This window comes from Dreissena polymorpha, chromosome 14, assembly GCF_020536995.1.
Source record: "Dreissena polymorpha isolate Duluth1 chromosome 14, UMN_Dpol_1.0, whole genome shotgun sequence".
Lineage (NCBI taxonomy): Eukaryota > Metazoa > Mollusca > Bivalvia > Myida > Dreissenidae > Dreissena > Dreissena polymorpha.
In genome coordinates, this window is record NC_068368.1 from 22,451,716 (window position 1) to 22,477,736 (window position 26,021).

At 34.4% G+C, this 26,021-nt stretch overlaps 1 protein-coding gene across 6 annotated transcripts in view; it reads left to right on the top strand.

Annotated features, from left to right (window-relative positions):
* The window catches only part of LOC127857852 (E3 ubiquitin-protein ligase TRIM33-like), a 31,233-nt gene extending 5,660 nt beyond the window's left edge, over window positions 1–25,573 (top strand). For 3 of the 6 annotated variants that reach the window (XM_052394546.1, XM_052394547.1, XM_052394550.1), the window contains exons 2-5: window positions 12,022–12,210; window positions 18,292–19,151; window positions 19,599–20,600; window positions 22,276–25,573. In XM_052394546.1, the coding sequence (XP_052250506.1) occupies window positions 18,871–19,151; window positions 19,599–20,352 (1,035 nt within the window). In that variant the 5' untranslated portion in view covers window positions 12,022–12,210; window positions 18,292–18,870 and the 3' untranslated portion in view covers window positions 20,353–20,600; window positions 22,276–25,573. Of the gene's footprint in view, window positions 1–6,957; window positions 7,709–8,406; window positions 11,477–11,610; window positions 12,211–18,291; window positions 19,152–19,598; window positions 20,601–22,275 lie in introns of those variants that run through there. The other 3 variants (XM_052394544.1, XM_052394549.1, XM_052394548.1) reach the window with 3 other exon arrangements.
* The last annotated feature ends 448 nt before the right edge of the window (window positions 25,574–26,021 follow it).

The following is a 26,021-nucleotide window of genomic DNA, read 5'->3' on the forward strand; positions in this document are numbered from 1 at the left end:
TGATATTTAATTTAACAAAAATACTGAATTAAATTAATAGCTACTCTTAAAGAGCTTATGATCAAATGGTGTATTTAAGAATCTATAGACTATAGTAAGTTTAATATGCATGTGGATGGATATTAATTAAATATTGTCTTAATTGTAAGAAGACATTAAAGCAGCACTTTATAATATAAAAATGCTGTCAAACATGCACTTACAAACAATTTTAATTCTGTTGTTTATAATCATATTTATAATGCTTAATGTTTCCCAATTTCTTGGTTTATCGCGCTATTTTTTCCAATTTCATGGTTTATCGCGCCATTTTTCCCAATCCAAATGGCAAAGGCTGTAACAAATAAAATCACTTAACAGATTTAATTATTAGCAAGTACATTCATCTAATGCTTTATGTACCGTTAAACTGATATGTGACCCAGTCATGGTGTTTTAATGCTCAAAATGATTGAAAAGGTTAAAACTACTGACAACAGCCCAAAACTACTGAGAGATGCCCTCCATACTACTGAGAAGCAATCGGTAGGGTAAACAGGTCTGAACATATAGTAGCTGATTTGAACCTCTATATGTCTGTAGAAGCGTACCTTGTTACGTATTAAATAAATTCTCGTGATAAATGTTATTGTTTTTATTTAATTCACACCAATTTCGACACTTTTTGTTTCCGCATGTTAGGTATTTGAATGCCCCTTTCTTCATCACAAACCGATTATCTCGTTATAATCGGATACTGTCCAGACAAAGAAAACACAGTGTCATAAAGCCAGCTGGGGACCTATACTTGGGGCTCTGCATAAACCACATGTGGTCATTAAACACAATTTATGATATCTCTATGTCATCTCTTGTCATACTGAGCAGTCATTTAAGCCAAATTTTTAATGCCGAAATAATTGAAAATACAGTTGCTTTATAAAATATTTAAAAATATATGTTTAAAAAATGAAGACATTTGTCCGATATGGAATAACAGGAACTACTGAACAGCCAAAGCGGAACAAACGTTTTTCGCGATCCGCGGCGGCAAGACGAAACTAGTCGATGCCGCATCAGTCGTTGAAGCCGCGTCAGTATGCGACGGCAAGTCGCATTTCGACGCGAAACTTCGCATCTGTCCGCCGAGGCATGCCGCGATCCGCGACATGATGCCGAGTTGATGCGCATCATGAAATAAAAAATATTTTTAAATTTATTAGTTACATGTAGTTAATAAATTTTGAAAGAACTTTTATAATAATAATTAAAATCATAATAAATTTATTGTGCGCGGATTGTATTAGCATATACATTTAAGCATAGTTAATGTGTCTTGCCAATTAAGTTTGTTTCCCGCCCGTAGTGTATGTATTTCACACATAAACAAGGTCACGTAATTATGTTTTCGCACATACAAGTGGTCAAGGCTCCAGCATATGGTGGATTTAAAAATTAATTGCATGTTGATTTTGCTATTATATTTAAGCTGAGAAAATTAGCAGTTTGAAGCCACATCAATAATCAAGACGGTGACGAAGTATTTGTTGTTTTGTTAATTATCAGCTTATTATAACTGTTGTTTGAATATGCGTATATAAACACGTTTTATTTTGTTCATATTATACAGTTAATATCGCTACTAATTACCAAATAATCCCGTATATTCCAGTTTTAAAGGAAATGCTGGTAAATATTTACGATGCACAAACATTCTTGATATTTCCTTAAGTATCAAATACATTTTGGCATTTGTTACTATTTATAGAGATGATGAAATAACGTCTAATCGGGGCGTTTTTTCGGCGTAAGCTGCATAAGCCAGCTTTTCACCTTAGCCTGACCTTTGTAAGTGTCCAATAAAATTCCAATAAAATTTCCCGCGGCTAGGTACGAATGAATACACTTCATTTATTCCATTGGCTGATTTGAGTTTACCAACAGAACATTGGAAACATATCCGCGTCTTTGTAACACTGTTTTACTGTATGAAACAATTTAATCTCGAATGAAAAGGCTTAATAGATAGAACAGTTTTACACTCAATTCTCGACATCAATACAGTTTGTGCGTACACCTTTTATTTTCAGAGTATTACCAGCGCAAGAGCGTTTATACTTAAAAGGCTATGTTCTCATATTTAGTTCTTACTTCCTTATTCCTGTCAACATGTTAACATGTAAAAGTATAAAGAGCAATGGAAGCGAGGCCTCACTTTAAAGCATTGCATTTCAACCCGCGAGTTCAGAGTTTATATACAGGTCATCACCGGAGTTGGCGGCCAGTAAAATAATCGTTATATAATAAAGACGCTATCCGTGAACTAGGTGACCTGGAATTTTCTTTAGACCAGAAATATGTTAAATGAAGATATTCAGCAATATAATTATGGTATGTAAATAATAGATTCTTAATGTGTTTTCAACAATACAATGATAAATATTATTGTTGATAAATTTAACAATAATTATTCGTCCATATTGCCTAATGTACTAAAGTGATATTATGAGCATGTAACAGTTTATAGGTGTCTATCGCAACCGTTGATTATTTTTGATGTTTCTACTTCATATACACTTATATTAATTAATGCAGCATCATCATACTAAAACAATATACCAGAAAGAGAAAAATAATGCATTTGAATATCAACCGTACTTTCGTTTGACAACTGATCATGCGTTTACGAGTTGAACCTAAATTTGGTTTAAGTGCAGATTTGTTCATACGACACAAAGACACGAAATTGTTTTACGGATCATTTCAGCTTACAGGACTAGGTGGGTCACGTAAGAATATCGAATATAAAATATATTTTTATAAACAACTGGTAGCAAGGTGAGTTGCAGATAATTAATCAGTAACCACATTTTAACTAACTATTTTGACCTGTTAATTCTTTTCAGCTCAATTCAACAGTGCAAAATGCCCATAATATCACTTTAAGCATTAGCACGATGATAATTGATACTGTTAATAATCGAATCAAATAGCAATGCCCGACAAACCACTAAAACAGGTTTGTTCGAAGAACGCGCCTATAAATACGGATACTTCTCGTGTGGCCGGTTGACTCATATGTTTAAATTTTACTTCCATTCTTCTTGTGGTTTTCTGTTTTGTATCTATAGGTTTATGACCAGCAATATGTTATAATGTAAAATAAGCCGCGAAAACTCCCCGTAACATCCCGTACTGCGTGTGATGCAGCTAAGAACTGCACAGAAAAAGACATTCGCTATCCTTGATCTCATTCATTAAACTATTTACGCCGTATATCTTTTTTAAAGATATTTCTTGTTTCCACTGAACACGCGATTTACGCCTGACGTGATGTTCATGTATTTATACAACACAAAATACACCCAAACTTTCCAAACGACGTTCTACATGTCTGCATAATTTTCGTGCGCTTTTTATGAAACAAAGGATATTTAGCACTGTTTATTTGACGCTAGTATTTGCCAAAGGTCGTGTTGCATTAAAATTTGGAAGTGTGTTTCGGATTACAAATTTAATAATAATAATCGAACGAAACATAAACAGTTGCGCGTAATTAATTCTATGCTACACACACATGTATGTACATGTAGGTGGATATCTTTCACTCGATCCACCGCATACGTATGCGGCGGATTTACTCTGCGAAAGTACGCGAGGTTAATACAGACTCGGCGTCTTTGCGCGGATCGATGCCGAGTGCAACGGCGATACGCCACGTGAACACACGATTCGGCCGCCGCGTACTAGTAACCTGGCCGTGGCGTAGCCGCGCTGACTGTACTGTATATAGTGTATAGATATTAGCCAGTTTAATAATAATAATAAAGTGTTTAATAACTTTAAATTTAAAATATTGTACAATTTACTGCTACACAATTAACGTATTTAACGCGTGCCGGCAAAGGTAAACTCCGCAATGACGTGTTTAGATGGTACGTTACTGAATTAATTGTACGTAACACCATCATGAAAAAGAGCAATCACGTTTGATCACAATAGGGGTTAACAATACTTGCGTAAAATAAATTAAAAAATATAGATTTTTGGTATCATAAAAGGCTAGATTTTTATCCTTATTATGACTAGTAATTAAAGAGATTTCAATATACCCGCAAAGACCATTCAGTTTGCATTATATACAGTGTGTTTTTTTCCATTTATATGCTAGAGTTATAAATATTGTCATTCAGTGGAAACGAAACGAAAATTAGTTCAATGTATAAGAAAATAACCACATCATCAAACGATTGCAATGTATTCCGCTTTTTGGGCTTTGTTTTATAATTGTTTCAATTCACGTCTAACACTTTGGATGGCTGACGAAAAACAACAATATCACATCCACACCTGTGCATTTATAATTACAATCAAATTATAACATGCTTTATTATTTTTGAAGTTTAATTTATTAAAGTCTTACCTCAAGACAGAATACGGCTAATTTATATTTTTAACCAGGTTTTCCGAAGGAAAAAACTGGTTATTAGATTGGCGAATGCGGGCGGGCTGGCTGGCTGGCGGGCGGGCGGAACAAGCTTGTCGTTCATTGTCATATTTTAAAATCATTTGGCACATTTGTTCACCATCATTGGACGGTGTGTCGCGCGAAATAATTACGTCGATATCTCCAAGGTCAAGGTCACACTTTGAGTTCAAAGGTCAAAATTGGCAATAAATGAGCTTGTCAGGGCCATAACTATGTCATTCATTGTGAGATTTTACAATTATTTGGCACATTTGTTCACCATCATGGGACGTCAATATCTCCAATGTCAAGGTCACCACAACTTAAAATAGATTTATTTTGAAACAAACATACAAAGGGGGGTAATTTTGTTTGTTCATTTCAAAAGTTCAGTTCGAGTTGTCTCCCTTAATCAGATTTTTTTTCACAATGAAAACCTGGTTTTGTGACAATTTTGTCCCTTGTTGTTTTGTGGAATGGTCAGTATTTAGTCTTCCGAACACCTTTACTGTTATGCTAATAATTAATTCGTATATTTATAAAGAGGCTAAATCAATATATATTTAAAATCCCAGACACGTGTTTTTACTTTTATTATATATATATATATATATATATTATATGTGGCTCGCTGGTACTAAATACTGATAAGCAAGTATTTGTCGGACAACAGTATTTACCGGACTTTCTGAAATTTTCGTGTAATGTAACGCTGAAACGCAATTTGCTTCGTAACATACTAACAGATGCTTGTTTTCTTGAGGTTGACACTCAGCAACAATTTGTTAAATGCTTTTTTTTATAGTTAAACAAGTGCGGTGTTTTCAAATTTCGTCGGAATGTAATGCGACCCCCTCGCGGTAGATGTTAATAGCACGCACATGCGAAGAAATCCCTTACTGAAACCCGAATTTATTCGGTGCTTGAGATCTCCTTCGTCTACTGCAATAGATCAGGGCTCAATTATTTGTATAACATTCTCTAATTTTCAATGAGAAAGTTATGAATGTCGCCGTACTCGATCGTCAGCCATATGTCGGGTCATTTTTCTAACATCCAGCATGCAATTTGTAAGGACATTCATTAAGCCCTATTTGCTTTATTATCTGGTCATATCGGGCTTTCGACGTGCAATCTCCCTTCATTATAGTCAAAAGACATTTTAAACACCAATAACAACACATTTAATTATCTATCAACTTCCCAATAGGAAGGCAATTGGTGAAATCTCAGCAGAGGTAGCTCAATCAGCGTAGTCAATCGTGCCTAACTAGGGCATTGTTTTCACCGTCGCTAAGGAATCGCCTCTGCAGTGACATCACTGTGATATCCCCAATAGGCGCTCGATGTCAATGACAATGTTTTTGTTTTTTTAATTAATTTATTTATTTTTAAGTTACCCGTTGTTTATTATAATGCATACACAACCTCAATTAATAAAAATCTTCCGATAAAATGTGTTTAAAAATAAAGATAGTTCGACTATGTACATAGATATTGACAAGGTAAATCACTCGCCATCTTCTAAAGCCAGCGTTTTTTTTCACCTGTTTGGGAACAGGTCCTGTCCCCTAGAAATTGGGAATTTTTGAGTCGCGAAATCCTTCAAATTGGGAATTTTCGCGTCGTGAAATCCATCAAATTGGGAAATATAAAAAATCATACAAATACATCAACTGGAATCTATTTTATGTAGTAAACAATGCTTTTATACACTATCATTGGCATTCTGGGATAGAGTAGATCATAAGTCTGTATAACAAATACCAGTTTATTTAAAAAAAATTAAGAACTGGTTTTCCAGATCGAATTAATGGGTATTGCCGCAATATAACTGAAAATTGTTTAGAATGGCATAAAGCCCAATTGAAAAATTACTTTGTGTGGCAATCTGAGATAACTTGTCTAAATTAAAAGGACCAGCAGATGACCATTGTTATAATGGAAAACAGAAATTTAGGTGGCTAAATTTATGCTTGGCTGATTTCGTTTTGTTCACTTTCTTCAAGTAGTATTTTGAATTGTGACTCATTTTCTGGTTATTTATATAAAAACCACGATGCGAGTGTGCAAAATCGTCGGAAGTAGTTGACTTTTTAACTTCGCCGCGAGTATTTGAAGAGTAAAACGAGATTTCGGATTTCCATATTTGGGTTTGTTTACTACGTAAAGACGTCGCTACGAATAAAACCAAAACCTGGGAAAATATTTTGTCAAAGTCGGCATTTCGAAATATCTATCATTATTTTCGGATAAGGGTTTTATTTTGTATAATGAAGCTGTATTTAACGAGAACGTTCAATAAACAACTGTCACGAACATTGTTATCGAAGCGTACAAAACAAGGTCAATTTTTTCTACTATTGCCTTATTTGGTTGACTGTTTCCCCACCAGCATTCAATAATGCCGCATTATGTATGCCGGCCGGGGAACAGTCATCTTGGTAACTAGGTGGCTACACCTATCGGAAGTTGCGTCGGCCTCATTCTTAAAGAACAACAACAACTACAAGTACAACAACAACCGTTTATGAAAAAAAAAAGAAAAAAAAAACAACCGTTTCCTTTTCATAATTGTTTACTAACTTCTGAAGTCGTTTTAAGACATAAAGATAGTCTATTTTGGATTTTCGATACGAGGCCGTTTTTATATAAACTATTTGGGATAAGACCGTATTCTAAATTGGGAAGGGTCCGTCGGCGATTTTGGGACCAGGTCCGGTTCCGATTGGGAACAGGGCCGTTTACCGGACCCTGTTAAAGAAGGAAAAAAAACGCTGAAAGCAACAGAAGTGCGTCATTATGCATAATTAAATCGCTGTCACCCCGCTCGCTTATTGAAATGCGCACGTAGGCCGGGAACCTCGCTATTTCTCTATCTACTTTCAGTTTCAACAGAAACATCCACAGACAATGTGATAAATCCTTGTTACTATTGTTTCACTCAATTAATGGGGCAATCGACACAAGATATTGTAAATTGCATACACGTGAATCATTCCTTACCAATTGTTTAACTTGATTTCGTCTGCCATGGTGATTTCCAGAAAAAAATCAGCACATCAAAAATCAAATCTGGCGCCCATAGTGTTTAGTGGCTGTTAATGTGTATAAAGAGCGAGGTTTCCGGCCTGCGCGCGCATTTGAATAAGCATTTGAATAAGCGAGCAGGGTGACAGCGATTCAATTCTGCATAATGACGCTCTTCCGTTGCTTTAGAAAATGGCGAATGTCATTGACATCGAGCGCCTATGCCCACAGGTACTTGAATTTTTTTTTTAAGTTCTTATATATATATAATAAGAGTAAAGGTATCCAACGATTATTTTCATCAAATAAAAGGTGTTTTATCATAGATGGACGCTTCCTGCTGGCAACCACAATGACATATGTGTGCATTGTTTGATCTTTTATGCTGTTGCATTGTGTTATTCAATACACCTGTGAAATCATCGTTGGATACCTTTTCTCTTATTATATATATAAGGACCAAAAAAATGTTTCAAGTACCTGTGTACCCGCCATTGGGGTTTAATTTTTAAACTGTTTCTGCTGTGGTATGACTCAATTATTTTGTCAAGATTGTGCAGAAATAGCACAATATTGACAGCATTTCATTGCACTTCAAAGAAGTGCGACACAATATTGATATTTTTTGTTTCGGCAATGATCGAGACATTCGCGGGAAAATTGTCCGCTATCTTGTCTTGTTGAAGTTGTCGATAGATATCATCGACAATTACATTGTACAATTCGTACAATATTCATAATTTTATATTTTGTTGATTTTGTGATTGGGTTTGTATGTTAGTATACTGGAAACTTTGATTTTTTGCATTTAGTCAGAAGACTTTCCAGGAATCATCCTAGCCCAACATTTTAGGGAGAATTGACTTCTCCTTCCAATGGTATTGGGGAGAAGTGAGCGGACCTTTGATAACACGCGTAAAGGTATTTTTATCCCCACGCTTTTTGAAAAAAAGGTGGGGATATTGTGGTTATCTCCGCCGTCCGTCCGTCCGTCTGTCTGTCCGTCCGTCCTGGCCACTATCTCCTCCTACACTAAAAGCACTAGAACCTTGAAACTTACACACATGGTAGCTATGAGCATATGTGCGACCCTGCACTATTTGGAATTTTGATCTGACCCCTGGGTCAAAAGTTATAGCGGTTGGGGTGGGGCCGCGTCAGAAATTATCACTCATTTTTTTAGGTTATTTTACATTTACTTCTTTATTTCTACACCGATTTACTTCAAATTGATACTGGACCTCTCTTATGACAATACGGTCAATCTCAACCATGCATGGCCCCATTCCCAACCCTGGGGCGCCCCGCCCACATAGGCCACACCCACCAAAAATTTCCATTTACTATAATTTTTTCATTTCTACACGGATTCACTTCAAATTGATACTGAACTTTTGTTATGACATTAGGGTCAATCTCAACTATGCATGGCCCCAATCCCAACCCTGGGGCGCCCGCCCACATAGGCCACACCCACCAAAAAATTCCATTTACTATAAAAAAATTTTAGGTTATTTTACATTAACTTCTTCATTTCTACACTGATTCACTTCAAATTGATACTGAACCTCTCTTATGACAAAACGGTCAAACTCAACTATGCATGGCCCCGTTGCCAACCCTGGGGCGCCACGCCCACATAGACCACACCCGCCCAAAATTGCCTTTTACTATAATTTCTTCATTAATACACTGATTCACTTCAAATTGATACTGAACCTCTCTTATGACAATACGGTCAATCTCAACTATGCATGGCCCCATTACCAACCCTGGGGCACCCCGCCCACATAGGCCACACCCTCCCAAAATTGCCTTTTACTATAACTTCTTTATTTTTACACCCATTCACTTCTAATTGATACTGAACTTCTCTTATGACAATACAGTCAATCTCAACTATGCATGGCCCCATGATCAACCCTGGGGCGCCCTTGGGTCAAACATGCGGCGTGGGGATACGCGTCGGCCTCTGCCGCGCCATTTCTAGTAATATTAATGTTTCACAATTAATAACCATACATATATCTGAAACATTAACTAAAACTAAACATTTTATTTTAAACTGCCATGATGTTAAAGAGATATTGCTCTCTTAAAATCTGTAAAACGTCTGTTTAATTTGGCCAAAATACACATTTCATTCATATGTAATTACTACTTAAGCCAAGAGCCTGAGGATGTAGGATAAAGGGAATATAGGGCAGAGCCCTTGCATATTGTTCTTTTTTTAGTCTTTCTAGGTGCAATTTCTGGTTAGTACATTGCGAAATATTGTCAGCCAGACCATCCGTAACATTGCATGTTTATTCGTCATTCTATAAAAATGTTATAAATGACGTAAAAAAATAATTAAAATCGGCGAACCATTCGTATCCGAAAACGACTGTCCATAACATGTCGATATACGTCTTCTGCACATGCATATCGTTTGACGGCAGAAAATTAAAACCAGTAACCTGTAACCTAGCAAATACGCAATCAATATATTATTTGGTTGACATATTGCTTTAAAATACAATACTGCAGTGCTTTACTTTGCTAATAGATAGTTTAAAGTAGCAAGATTACGGACATTAGCAACATCCATAGATTGTACGGATTTCGGACAGTACCTAAGAGGTTTTATCAGTTACTGCTCATGTCAGTACCAATCAGAAATCAATAATTAAAAGACCGGACAATGTCTCATGGCGATATAGTAAACGCATAACAATAACAATACAAATAGTATATATTCGTAATGCTATATTTTATCCCCTTTGCGCACAATAAGTCACTGTTTAGCATTTGGTTATTTCTATTCGATTTTTATCGCATATGCACATTTTTAACTGAATTTAAATTGTCAATTTATCCCAATTACTTCCGCATTATGCAGCAGTCTCAATTTGCAATTTGACTAACGACAGAGAGTAACTTGTACTCTTAAAAACCTCCCAAACATTTTGTGGGAGATTCTTCAACAATACATGTATTTGTTCTATGCTGGCCATAGCTTAATTATTTCAAGATTTGTTGTGTTTTATTCAATTATAAATACATAAATTGATGTAACACACCCGTACATTGTGAAATACCCCAAATTGTAATTCTCCCAACTGAGTGTCGCGTGCCGGTAATTCTTATGTTTAAATGGCGTCATTGACTTTTAATGGAATGTTCCCAAGTGCTTGACTGCGTTTTTTGATTAAACTTTTAATGTGTAAGTCTGTTTCTCTGTTTGTGATATTTGTTAAGCTCAGTACTCAAATATATTATGACTGAAATTTAGCAGTGAGATTCGGACTGTTTTAAGTTGTACAAATCATCAAGCATAACAATAAATGACCATCATGTGAACAATGGCTGTATTGGTTCCCGGCAGCCTTGACAAATAACAATAGCCCATTGAAAACTGTAAACGAGGTCCGGAGCCTGGCATTCTATACATAGATGGTTACTTCAATTACACTATTGTCGGTAAGACCGGCGTGTACACAATGCCTCAACTGGAATAAACCAAAGCGACTTGCATCAGCAGTCAGTGATGCGTAGCAAATCCTCTCGCTATCAGTAGATCAGATAACCGATAATTGCACACAGCAAACAATGGCAGTATTAGTGACGGCATTGCGCACACATGCGGCAGATTATCAAAGGACAAAATATAAGAAAATGTCGGCGATTTTGTTTTCGCTTTGATGTAATCAGAAAGCGATATCAAGCATCGTAAGGCGACAAAGTCGCCTACGTCGCCCTCTAGGATGATCCCTGCTTTCTAAGCTTATCACTCATTATTTTGAAGTAAAAGTGAAAGTAATTGTATTTTCAGTTATTCATAAAACCATATCAGTCAGTTTATCCGTTGCATTAGTATTCTTTTGATACTTGTTTCTGTTGCTAGCAGTGATAATATATCACTGGAAATTTTCAAAACTTCTGGATTGAACAGCCATCTATTAATAGCTTGGGATTCCCCGTGTTTCATTGGTTGTTGCCAGGAGCTAACTGGAAATGGTAACCTTAACTTTGTTTACATTCCGGTGATTGGAATTCCAGCAATTGCATCTATTGTTCATTGATATTTAGTGTAACTAATAATTGTAAGTAGTTACGCTAGCTAATATAAGAGTGCAATAGCAATTGCAGTTTATTTTAACCTATATTTTTTTTTTTTTGGAAACAGAAAATAAATACTTTGGAAATTGTGTCATTTTCATTTCATTGTAAGAATATTACAAATATTTTCATCATGCTTTGTTGTTACACCATTGATTAGGATTATAACTTGGTTATACATAGTTGAAATTGAAAAATTTCTGAACGACAGGAAATATTACAAGCATAGTTTGGTTTACCGTAAAGCTTTTCTATTTCATAATAAGCGCACCTTGTGCAATACCGTAGTTACTCTAAAGCAATAAGTAAATAATTAAGTACAGTAAACCAAATACACTAAAAAAGATCTCATTTTCTTTTCAAGCTAGTGCTATCAGTGTGATTAAAACTTGGGCATTAATTATTTTTGAGAATAATCATTTATTGTCTTTGTTTTACATCAGTTGTGCTCTAGCCTAGCCAGCTTCCAACCCGGTATTTCTGGGATATGAGGGGATAGAGGATCTGCAGTGCGGTTGGAGCTACGACAGTTGCGATGAAACGTGGACGCGGTTCTCTGGCATTGCTGGGGATCTGATCTGACATTCACAAATCAATTTTACCGGCTGTGGCAGGTTTAGTGGAGGTTAAAGGTACATGTATAACCCAGACCCTGAGTCCCTGTAACAATTGACTATTATACTGCAGTCATTTTGATAACCACATACTATTGAACAATATTTATGCCCCCCTTCGAAGAAGAGGGGGTATATTGCTTTGCTCATGTCGGTCTGTCGGTCGGTCGGTCCGTCCACCAGGTGGTTGTCAGACGATAACTCAAGAACGCTTGGGCCTAGGATCATGAAATTTCATAGGTACATTGATCATGACTCGCAGATGAGCCCTATTGATTTTCAGGTCACTAGGTCAAAGGTCAAGGTCACGGTGACGCGAAAAGGTAAAATGGTTTCCGGATAATAACTCAAGAACGCTTAAGCCTAGGATCATGAAACTTGATAGGTAGATTGATCATGACTTGCAGATGACCCCTATTGATTTTCAGGTCACTAGGTCAAAGGTCAAGGTCACGGTGACCCGAAATAGCAAAATGGTTTCCGGATAATAACTCAAGAACGCTTAGGCCTAGGATCATGAAACTTGATAGGTAGATTGATCAGGACTCGCAGATGACCCCTATTGATTTTGAGGTCACTAGGTCAAAGGTCAAGGTCACAGTGACCCGAAATAGTAAAATGGTTTCCGGATGATAACTCAAGGACGCTTAGGCCTAGGATCATGAAACTTGATAGGTAGATTGATCATGACTCGCAGATGACCCCTATTGATTTTCAGGTCACTAAGTCAAAGGTCAAGGTCACGATGACCCGAAATAGTAAAATGGTTTCCGGATGATAACTTAAGAACGCTTTTGCCTAGGATCATGACACTTCATAGGTACATTGATCATGTCTTGCAGATGACCCCTATTGATTTTCAGGTCACTAGGTCAAAGGTCAAGGTCACAGTGACAAAAAACGTATTCACACAATGGCTGATACTACAACTGACAGCCCATATGGGGGGCATGCATGTTTTACAAACAGCCCTTGTTATAATTTATTTTTGTACCTGAAAGTTTTTGAAAATCAGTAACATGATTAAAGAAATGATACATAGATTTGTCAACAGTTAAAACGGAAGTATTATCGTATGCATATAAGGACATTTTAATATGAAATTTATTTCCTGGTGTCTGTATACCATTTATCGTGTAAGTACCTGTTATCGAACAGCACCTATTATCGGACGTTTTGTTTTGGTTCTGTATGCACATGCGAAAAAGTGCGCATGACGTCACATTGATAAACAAATGGTCGCACATGAAGTCCATGACCTACTTGCCTACTTAGCTTGAAACAAATGCGCCGAAAACAGGTTAAAGGAATACATTTATTGTTATTTACACCGTTACGTGTGTTTTTTGCTATTACTTTTTGAATGCATTTATCAAAACGTGCATTTACACACCAAAAAGCATATTTCCGTTTGCAATTTTGATTGCAGCAGACGCAGATTTTTTCGCCGAGTCCGGGTCACGTGATACTCATGTGACTTTGTATATACTGGAGCAGTATTTATAAAGTGTCAGTAATAGGTGATGTTTACATCGGCCGCCATTTTGTTTTGTCTGCTTGAGGTGACAATAATCAGGGAATCATTGTTATGAATTCTTGAAGGTAGTTTGCTGGAAAACTTTACAGATAAATCATTCAATGATTGAACTGTTAGTAATTTGTTAAAACAAAATGTTTTTGTCATTTTAAGTGTTTTGTTTTTAAGGTAATTTAACGTTATTTCTTAGGTGTTCGATAACTGGTTCGTCCACCTTATATTTTTATCATCTTGGATGACTTTAGCAAATGGTTCAAGACAGAGTACATATAAAAGAGGTGATAATGAGCAGCCCTGACGAACTGAACGAAATAATGAGAAAGGATCAGATATATGACCATTTACTATTACAGACGATTTAATATCTTGATATCAAAGTTTAATCCATGTTATGAATGTATCTGAAAAGCCAAATGAAACAAGTGGGACCAGGAAACCCTGTCGAAAGCCTTCTCCTGATCTAGACAAATAAAACAAGCATTAATATTCTTTTGTTCAACATAATCAATAATATTTCTAATTAAATGTACATTATAAAAAAAATTGTGCGACCTGGAATGGAACATGTTTGGGAAATGCCAATGATCGAGTCTAAAATCTTACCTAATCTATTTGCTTATATTTTTGATAAATTTTTTCTATCAATATTTAAAAGAGAAATAGGTCTATAATTTTTAACCAGGTTTTCCGAAGGAAAAAACTGGTTATTAGATTGGCGAATGCGGGCGGGCTGGCTGGCTGGCTGGCTGGCGGGCTGGCGGAATAAGCTTGTCCGGGCCATAACTATGTCGTTCATTGTCAGATTTTAAAATCATTTGGCACATTTGTTCACCATCATTGGACGGTGTGTCGCGCGAAATAATTACGTCGATATCTCCAAGGTCAAGGTCACACTTTGAGTTCAAAGGTCAAAAATGGCCATAAATGAGCTTGTCCGAGCCATAACTATGTCGTTCATCGTCAGATTTTAAAATCATTTGGCACATTTGTTCACCATCATTGGACGGTGTGTCGCGCGAAATAATTACGTCGATATCTCCAAGGTCAAGGTCACACTTTGAGTTCAAAGGTCAAAAATGGCCATAAATGAGCTTGTCCTGGCCATAACTATGTCATTCATTGTGAGATTTTAAAATCATTTGGCACATTTTTTCACCATCATGGGACGGTGTGTCCCACGAAAGAATCACGTCAATATCTCCAATGTCAAGGTCGCCACGACTAAAAATAGATTTAAAAAAAAAAAAAACTTACAAAGGGGGTTAATTTTTTTTGGTCATTTCAAAAGTTCAGTTTGAGTTTTCTCCCTTTATCAGATTTTTTTTTCACAATGAAAACCTGGTTTTGTGACAATTTTGTCCCTTGTTAACTGATGTTTTATTATTTGGATCTTTGCATAATAATGTAATATAAGATCATTTTTGTGATTCAGACATATGGCCTTAATCAAAACATGTATTGTATAATTGTGATAAAATATTGACAAATAAATGGAAGACTTTAATGTAAATAAAGGAAGTTAAACCATCACTTCCTGGACTTTTAGTGTGATCCATATCTTTTAAAGCTAATTTAATTCCATCTAATGATAAGGGGCTATTGAACATATTATCATCATTTGATACTTGAGGTAAATTATTAAAAAAATTATCATTAAATGATGCATCTACTTGCTTCCTGTATACAGTTCTTTATAAAATGTTTTAAAAGAATTTAAAATGTCTTCAGTTGATTTTTTATCAACTCCGCCATCAATAATATGGTGTATAATTTTGTTATTACCATTTTCAAATCCATGTTATGATAAAATGTACTAGAGTTTTCATTATTATTTAAAATATGGATTTTGCTTCTTATATATGCCCCTTTATAGTAACTGTCTTGAAGTTTATTTAATTTATCTTTAATATCTACTTTTTCAGAAATATCAATACAATGTTTATATTGTTTAACTAGCTTTTAGATTTCATCAAAAGATTTTTTATTTTAAGACTTACTATAATCAATACAGAAATCTTTAATAAGTGTTTTCAAATTATCCCACCACAATAACGTTATAGATTCAGTTCTACATGTACTTACAATTTTAAAATAAAATTTAAAAGCAGAAACAAAATCTTTGTCTTCATAAATGGAATTGTTTAATTTCCAAGATGAATTTCCTATGTTAATATTATTTGTGTTCTTGATATTATCAAAATTTAGAATTTAAATAACAAAATCATGGTCTGAATATGGACATGGAATAATATCTACTCTTTTACAGTTTCAATGAGTGATTTTGGAATATAAATTCTATCTGAACGACATGATATTGTTTCATATGAGCATTTTCTACTCCAAGTGGTAATTATTTTTTCAGGATTCATGTATCAGTAAATATCTGTTATTTTAAATGTATTAATTATTTGCTTAAAAACTTAACAACCTTTTATTGCATCTATTAATGTTCCTTCTATTTTATCTAAATTTGGGTTTAAAATGAAGTTAAAATCTAAGATAATTTTTTTTTTTTGATGATACTAAATATTGTTTTATTGATTCGAAAAAATCATCTCTGTTGCCTGGTTTATTTGGTGCATAAATGTTACACATTTTAAAATAATCATTCAAGTATTCTATTTCTAAAGAAATAAAACGGCCATCAAAATCAATTTGAAATTTAGAACATTTAATATTCGTATCAGTTACGATTATGCAACATCTGCATGAACGGTTATTAGAAAAATTCCAAACATAAAAGTATTCTTTTGATATTAAATTTTCAATTTGTTTAGACAATTTGTAATTATCTATATACGTTTCTTGTATGCATAATATGTTTATTTTATTAATTGAAATATAATCATTAATGAAAGTTTGTTTTTGTTTGGATCGAAATCCGTTTATATTTATAGTTTCTATTTTTAATTCCATGTTCTAGTTTGTAACTCAGGTTATCAGGAAAAAGAAAAGATGGCGGCGTCCATGATTAAGTGTTAGGATAGAAATACCGATAATATTGTTTAAAATATTTAAACCAGGTAGAAGAGACGATTTTGTAAACTCGCTGTAATGAGTGTACTACGTACCGAAGTAATGTTGGATATAGATAAATGCGCTCACATTTACCACGAGGATATTGGAAAAGGATTAAAGATGTACTGTTGCTGATTATTGTGTTTAAAAAAAGGTGTTTTGTAATAGATATAGATTGAGTATATCGTCTACTGAATGTAATAACTAGGGTAACTGACATTTTGTGAATTGTTCAGGAATGCATATTTTCAGACATTATCCAAAATACAGTAAGAGCACTTACGTTATTTTTTGCGCTCAAAATATTTCAGTATTGAAATTATGGTAACTGCTCCTTTCTTAATTTGTTTTTGTTTTAAAAAAGACATATCAATTTGGAGTTTTGTTTCGTTTTTCAAGTGTTATTATAATACTAATCAGAAAATTTGAATATGGAAAAAGGTTTATTATTTTAATAAAACATTTTTTTGCTTCTCCTGAAAATTTTACAAAATGTCAGTTACACTACTTTTTACATTCAGAAAATGACATGTGTTTGTTATGTCAATTTCAAAAATTTGATAAAAACATTATTTTTACCAAAAAGGTTGACTTAATATTTTAACAGTTGATGTATTTCACCTTTATAAACACAAAAATGGAAAAAAGTAAAAATGTATAAAAATGTCAGTTAAATGACTTATTACATTCAGTATATAACAGTATATAGCGTCTACACACACTGGCATATGTACGTAATTTGTACGTTTACATGAAATAAAAACCTCATTTATGTTGTGTAAGATATGAAAGTAATGTTTTCTAATTGTACATATACATACTGCTATTAACATAGATTTTATTTATGCATATATAATGTTTTAATACAAAAAGTGCACTAGATCAATATACTAAATATATCAGGTGAAAACATGAATTTTTAAATATGCGAATATATCGGTCACACAGAATATCTATGTGATTGGTATATATGCCGACATTATAATTAAATACATAAAATATAATGATAAATATATATATATATATATATATATATACAATTGTACTATTTACACTATCAGTAATTGGTAATTTAAAAAATGGGTTTATGAAAAAGTTATTAGATTTTGGAATAAGGGAGTCTATTCAACAAAAGTTAGATTATTTAGTTGGGGTCATAACAAGATCTTGAGAATCTAAATCAATCACTTATCTGTGTTCTTCTAAATCATCTGGGTATGTTTCTAGCACTTTGAATCGGTTTTTTGGCAAGGGGGTCAAGTCTTCATTTACATCGGCCTTCCGGCCTCTTTTTTAGCCCCTTACCTCTGTTTCTACTTCAATGTCCTGTTTCTTCTCTTCTTCTTTCTTTCGTCACTGGCTCTTTCCTTTCTTCTTATTCCCCACCGTCTCGAAACCCTCGTCGTCTATTTTCTTCTGTTGTGGTTGGTCTGTTCTCTCCTCTGTTTCCTTCCTTTTCTCAGTTTCAGGCTGTTTCTCTGTGGAAGTATCTTTGTTCTTGTCTGAAACACTAACTTTCTTAAATATAGCATTTATATTTTCAGGGCAGGTGTTGCGGACGTTTCTGAGCTATGTGGCAATAGAGGCACAAAGGCTGCCGTCCTCTTATTGTTATCAGGGACCTTGTGTCGCATTCAAATGAAATAATATGAGGAATGGACTCCTTCTGAACCGGACTACACTCCACCACGACAACACGTACTCCTGAATGGGTACTAAAATCGTCGGTTTCGCACCAAGGAGTTCAATAGAGATTTATTAAGTGTGGAAAACAAATTATTACATGTAGAGTTCATTGGCTAACAGCATTCATAAGTGACAGAGTCATTGCAGACATTTTTAAACAATTCGGAACAGTTGCATAGTTACTTTGTTTACTTTTTTTAACATTCCAGCAAACTTAAGTTTTATTTTTTGTAGTGTTAGGTGTTACTTGTTAAATGGACTAAAACTAGATGGACTTGAGTTTTTTGGCTGTTTAATTTTTAAGACCAGCATTACGAGATACCAACATTGTTAAAGTTAAAGATTCAGAGATCTAAAGCTGCTGTGTTTGTAAATATCATTCAATAAAATGGCAACCTTTTCACAATCCACCATTGACAAGGGATCTGACATGGTCCATGACTTCTTGTGCTCGACTTGTGAAGACAAGAAACTGGATAATACAGCTGATTTCTACTGCGAATCGTGCGTTTTACTGTGGAAAATGTATTGGCCTGCACAGCCAGTTGTTTACAAAACATGCCTCTTTTGGAAGGGGAGATATGAAGAAATGGCCAGTGGCCAAGAAGGTGGAAGATTTTCTTCTCAAATGTGATGTCCATAAAGAAGAAAATCTTAAAATGTTTTGTGATGAACACAGTGAGCTTTGCTGCACAAATTGTGCATTCCTGAATCACAGGTATATTTTTTTTACTTCGCTTTAATATAGAAAAAAAACATTAAGAAACAAATTAATGTTGGGTTTTCACACGTTTTTGCACGAAAGTTAAATCATAACAAAAAATAGCAATTTTAAAATCAACGGAAGATTTATTATTTCAAGAAACCATTAATTTGTTCATGTACAATAATTATAAATAGAAGACTGCAGTTTTAATCATCCTTTGTAAGTGGGTCAGTAAAATGTCTTCTGAAATAAATACTTGCGTTTTAGATATACAATGTATATAAATGAATATTTGTGTATACATTTTTGTATACCATGTTACCATATAGTTGGAGTCTAATATATGAACTACCTCATTGTGCTTTTACCAAAATATGTTAAGATGTATATGATAAAGCATTTTAAAAAGTTAGTATTTAATATAAATTAAACTGTTTGTCGAATTCTCTTTTCTTTCAGACACTGCCAAAAGGTAACTCTTCTATCAGACAAAGTAAAAGGTCAGTCCACAGACCTTCAAAAACTGTCAGTTTCTATCCAAACTATATTGAAAGAAATGAAGAAACTTCAAGAAAACCAAGAGGCGAGCATTCAGCAGGTACAAATTTCATATGATGAGCAGTTACACACAATACTGGAAACTCGGCAAAAAATAAATGCTGCCTTTGACACGCTTGAACAGAAGACACGGAAGGAAATGAAAGATACTCTGGTGAAACTGCAATCCTCTTTCAAAAGTGATGTTGACAAATGCATCGGGCTTCAGAATGAATTGAAACAACTTCGAGACGCCATTCAGGACATATGTGATAAAAGCAAGCTCGAACTATCCTTTATAGCCACCAGGAAATGTGAGGAGAAAAAACAAGAGTTTGAAACCTTTCTAAAGAAGAAATCTCTTCAGGCTAAAGTTTCAATAACATTCCAGCCTAACAATGAAATTATACAGTACTTGTCAACACTGTCAGATCTTGGAAAGATTGAACACAGTACCCAGACATTGATGATACAAGAGGATCCAAACAAGGTAATCACTGTGCAGGGGAAGTCTGAACAAAATGTGAGAATATCAAGTGATTCAGAGGTATGCCGTGTCCGTGCCATCTGTGTCCTCCCAGAAGGACAGGTCCTGATAGCAGACAATGGTAATAAAACAATCAAGCTTCTTGACCAGCAGTACCAGGTGGTGAGTCACTGTAGTGTACCTGTGTAATATCACACCCAGTGAGGTGGCTGTGGCTGTCAATCACAATGATAGTAACATAAATGAGGTTCAGTTTATCACAGTCAACAACATGAAGATGGTGACAGGAAGGAAGCTTCAGTTACAACATGCATGTATTGGTATTGCCTTCCACCAGGGAGACCTGTATATTACTGCTAATAGTGCACTCTACAAGTATACACTAAATGGGAAACTTGTAAGCAAGATGTATGAGGATACATCAGACGAATATACAGGTAAGAATCATAGTTGATTAATCTTCATTATCCCTCGCCAGAGGCGGAGGGATATTGTTTTGGCGTTGTCCGTCCGTCCGGCGGTCCGTCCGTCCGTCCGGCACTTTTGTGTCCGGAGCCATATCTTGGAAGTTCTTTGGTGGATTTCATTTAAACTTGGTATGAGTATATATATGCATAAGAGGATGATGCACGCCAAATGGCATTGTACACCATCTGTTAAAAACAGACTTATGGCCCTTTGTATCTTGAAAAAATGCTTTTTAGTGTCCGGAGCCATGTCTTGGGAGTTCTTTGGCGGATTTCATTGAAACTTGGTATGAGTATATATATGAATAAGAGGATGATGCACGCCAAATGGCATTGTACACCATCTGTTAAAGCAGACTTATGGCCCTTTGTATCTTGAAAAAATGCTTTTTACTATAGGCACTTTTGTGTCCGGAGCCATATCTTGGAAGTGCTTTGGCAGATTTCATTTAAACTTGGTATGAGTATATATATGCATAAGAGGATGATGCACGCCAAATGGCATTGTACACCATCTGTTAAAAACAGACTTATTGCCCTTTGTATCTTGAAAAAATGCTTTTTACTAGGCATTTTTGTGTCCGGAGCCATATCTTGGAAGCGCTTTGGCGGATTTCTTTGAAACTTGGTATGAATATATTCCCGCGCCAGAGGCGGAGGGATATTGTTTTGGCGTTGTCCGTCCGTCCGGCTGTCCATCCGGCACTTTTGTGTCCAGAGCCATATCTTGGAAGTGCTTTGGCGGATTTCATTTAAACTTGATATGAGTATTGTAAACGTTGAATGTTTTTGTGGCAAACGCACGACTTATTAATTCACCTAAATAAATTGTGAAGGCTTAAGAACCTTCCTTTGTCTTAGTTTTGTGTTATTGTCCTCCGTCCGTCCATCTATCATTATGTTCATCCGTCCAATTTGCACCCATCCTCAAACAAAGCATATGTTGCGGGGGATAACCTTGGGCCTTTCAGGCCCTCTTGTTTCTTTAGGAATATGTTTAATTAATAGACTAAGAATTAACAATCAGTTTCTTACTCAACCTCAGTTTAGAATACAATATTATGTTTAGATGATTTTAATATTCATGTTATGGCTTGTCTATGAATGGACACTGAATGTTTTTCAATTACTGTTTGTAACCTGAAGTTTTTACTTTATTTAAAATTTCCAAGATTTGTTTTTTTAACTGTTAAAGAAGCTAGAAACAATATTTGCGATTTCAGTAACACATATAACTGAAGCTATCTTTGTGTATGATTGTCATGCAAAATATATCAGTGCAAGTGTCAATAACATTGTAATTCTGTGTACATGTATGCATAAACTATGATAACTGCATGTAGTTACACCATCTGACAGATTCATGTGCATATTGCAGCATAATTATTTCCTTCTATGTTGTTGTGGAAGACTTTAATTCTTTGAACTCAAATCACATACAAACATGTCAAACATAAATAGAAAATAACAAAAATTCCTGCCAAGCCTTAATATCAATTATTATTGGTTTTATACAGATCTTAATCATTTGTTGTACATGTGTTGTTGAGTAACTTATTATTAATACAGTTTCAATAAGATTTGTTATAACTTATTATACATATAAAAATATAATTCAATATATTCATGTTACTCTGTTTTACAGTAGACAGGTGTGCTGTGAGTCACACAGGGGACAAGCTGTACATCACTAACAACTCCAAGCACAAGCTCCTTATCCTGGCCAGGGATGGCTCAGTCCTGGCCAACTTCACTGACCCTGCACTACAATACCCACGTGATGTACACGTTACACATGCAGGCCAGGTGCTGGTCCTTGGAGGCCTATATGGCAACCGTTCCATCCTGCAGGTGGATAGTGAGGGTGGAAGGAAGCTGGCTACTCTTGCTACAGTGAAGAATGATGTACGGTCAGTCTGCTACAACAGACACACTGCCTCCATTCTTGTGGGATTTTTTTAAAACAACAGTATCCTAGTGTTCAAAGTGAAATAGTGTACTTTTTATTTTACATCTGATTTTTGCTTCAGATGATTTAAATTGCCATTGGATTATGTTGTAGTTTAGCAATAGCATTTTGTTTCATGATATAACAGTGATTGTTATTGCAGATGAATTATTTTGTAAAAAAAATAATCATGAGTTCAAAGGATATGAAGCATTTATGTGATCATAAGAACTGCTATATTATACTGTTTCTTGCATCAAAGTTTTGTTTTTAACATAACCAAAAACATCAAATTAATAAAGGTTATCATTTTTTTAACATACATAAGAAATCTATTAGATTACTTAAAATTTATCCTGTTGTGTTTTGTTTTCTGAAAACACATTTCTTGTTTAAATGTTTAAGACATTTTTTCAGTGTAGCTGTCTAGTCAAGATTTCTGTTTGAATTTATAACTTATAGAACGTTGAGCTATTGATAAAATTTTCTGCCAGTAGACCTGAATAAATAAATGTCAATTCGGCATCGCCTAATATGAAAATTATAGTGATGCAGCACGGCTTTTTGCAAAGATGTAAACAGGAGTGTACAGGGTGAAGCTATTTGATCAAGTGTAATGTTAAGCAGCTACAACAGTTTGATTATTTACTTTCAAATTCTGAAATCGCTACATTTTTCGTGTGGTCCTTTATATTTGTCAGTGTTTTAATACTTGAATTCTGTGTGCTCATATATATATAACAATTAGTATTAAATTGAATTCTATGCATTTGTATATATAAACCCTTTCCCACTCCCACCCAGCAAAGTGAAAATGGATAGGTGCAAACAGCATAAAACCAGAGTAACGAGTAATGGCGTGCGAGTAACTCACAGTCTGGTCAGGATTAATTTGTTTGCTGCTCATCAGTATATAAGGGTTGGAAATGAAGCCTTATAAACTTGAATTCAGTAAGAAAGGTCTTAAATTGAATTTAACTTTCTATTGGACTACAAATGCGTCAAAATACGTAACTAAGTGGTAAATGGTTAAAGCATGTTGTTGTTCCTCACTGTTCTCTACCCTAATATACCGATGAAAATGCATTCCAATTGTACTTAATAATTGACATTAAAACATTTAAAAGTAATGAGTTTTACACAAGCCAGTCTTCCAACTGTACAATAGTGACATCTCTGTAAATTCAATACATTCGATCTCCTTTAATTCGAGACACGCTTTATTGTTACAATCACACGATAAAAAAGTTTATGTGATCTTAGGGATGATGTTTGATTTTTGTTGTGCAAGTTTGAGCACACAAATTGTTAAAAAAATGTGTTTGGCCTTATAATAATTTATTTCTTGTTATTATTCCTTAATAAGATATCCACCCCATTATTTATTTTATTATCCAAAAAACAAACACATTGTGAAACGGGTGCAACTGTTAAAACAGTTAAATTGCAGCATACATAATTAAAGACAAACTATGCACGATGACCTGCATTGTTACCTTGCAATATGTAGGTGTTTTAATGTGTCCTTATTCTTATTGATATATATGACTTCACAATTTTTCATTCTTCTTTAACTAAGTACATGCAAGACATTTTAGATTTACAAATAATATCAATCAGTTCAAATGATTTTATTAAAATGTAATGTGCAGTAAACCTTAATTGATTTTCTGTTCGTGATTTTTGTATGAATTCTCGGGTTTTAAATATTGAAGAAATGTATTGTAATCAAATTCAATGGAGTTGGTTATGTTTCAAGATAACAATTACCTGCATAAATGGCAAGAAGTGGCTTCTTTACAAGTCACAAACAATGGGTTGTATCTGATATGCGACATTTTTTAATCACTTAAAGTGTCTACCGATTCGTTTCAAAATTTGCAAATGTTCGTTGTATTTTAGAACATTTTTAAAGGCATATTTGTTACTTAATTCTTACATTGTTTATAACAGTAAAAATCAAATGTAAGTGTGCCAAAGATATTGAAATACCAGTGTTGTAGTGTTTTTGTTATTATATGATTGCTTTTATATTTAGTCAGTTGAAAGAGATATGGTCCAATGTTTAATATGCTTTGTAATTGAATAATCACAGAACCATAATTAGAACAATATTGGAAAGGCCCCACTTGTTAAATTCTAGGCTCTAGCCTATGTGGCTTAAGAAATGTGGAATTTGAATATTTAACTTTAGATGAGTTTTTGATGCATACTTATTTTCAGAGTTTTTTTTAACTTACCTGAGCACAAAGTGCTCAATACCACATATTGTGATCATCTATACAATATCTAGGTCAAGTTTTGAATCTGGTTCACATGTGTCCATTAGCAAGGTCACATCTAGTACTCAATCTTGATAAAACTTCAATTCGGTTAATCACTGTAAATTACATCTCACAGGTTATAAAAGACAATTTGCGGTCAGCGTTTCTGAAAATTAATAAACGGTAAATAAGAGTTTTAATACTTATGTACAATAACATTCATATTGACGATTCAAACGCTGTGTCTAGCAAACCAGAAAAACATGTCTGTTCTTAGAAAGCTCGCTTATTCATATTTTAAATGCTATGAATGCTTTGAGTCATTCCGGTTTTATATACAATTGTACCTTATTGTTTATTTGTTATTGTTTTATTTATATGTTGACAATTATTAAAAGTATATATTATAGAGAAATAAATCACCTAAACTGGTGTGGCTCCCCGATATTAATGTTGGTGTGATGCAGCTAAGAACTGGACTGAAAAAACAAATTTAACATTAGTTATCTGAATTCTTTTTGAATTTATTGATTTGACTGATGATTTTTTTCAATAACAAAAAACAACATAGATGCTGTAAATATTTTTTTAAAGTTATTTCTTGTTTGTATTATTGTTTACAGTATTGTTTGTACATAATATGTTATTTGATGAGTGCTGATGATTTAAAATTGATTTTTATATTATTTGTACGTGTGCTTAAAGTGTGTAAATACAAATACAGTACACAATATATCAGACTTATTTGTATTTTTGTTGAGTTGGAATGTGTTCAAATCATGCCACCGTGGTCAATAATTGTTTTTGTCAATATTTTTATAGTAAAAATAATTCTCTATAAACATAGATATTTGATATTTTGCAAGCTTGTTCAAATCATGCCCATAGGTTCAAAATTGGCCCCACCATGGCAGTTAATTGGTTAAATGATCTCTCTGCAGAGTTTAACATGTTAGCAGTCAGTTGAAAAAAATGGCCGCAGGGACGCAAGTTTCCTTATATGGAAATAGTAAAACATAGTGAAGACTATTGAAGTCACGTGCTAAGGTTGGGGAATATAAAATTGTCCTTACATCCTTTCTTCTGTCTGTTAGTGCAGTGGTTGGTACACCACTTCTCACCTAGGCAACCCGGGATCAATACTCTTTCCCAGAATCATGTGAGTTTGGTGGAGGTCAC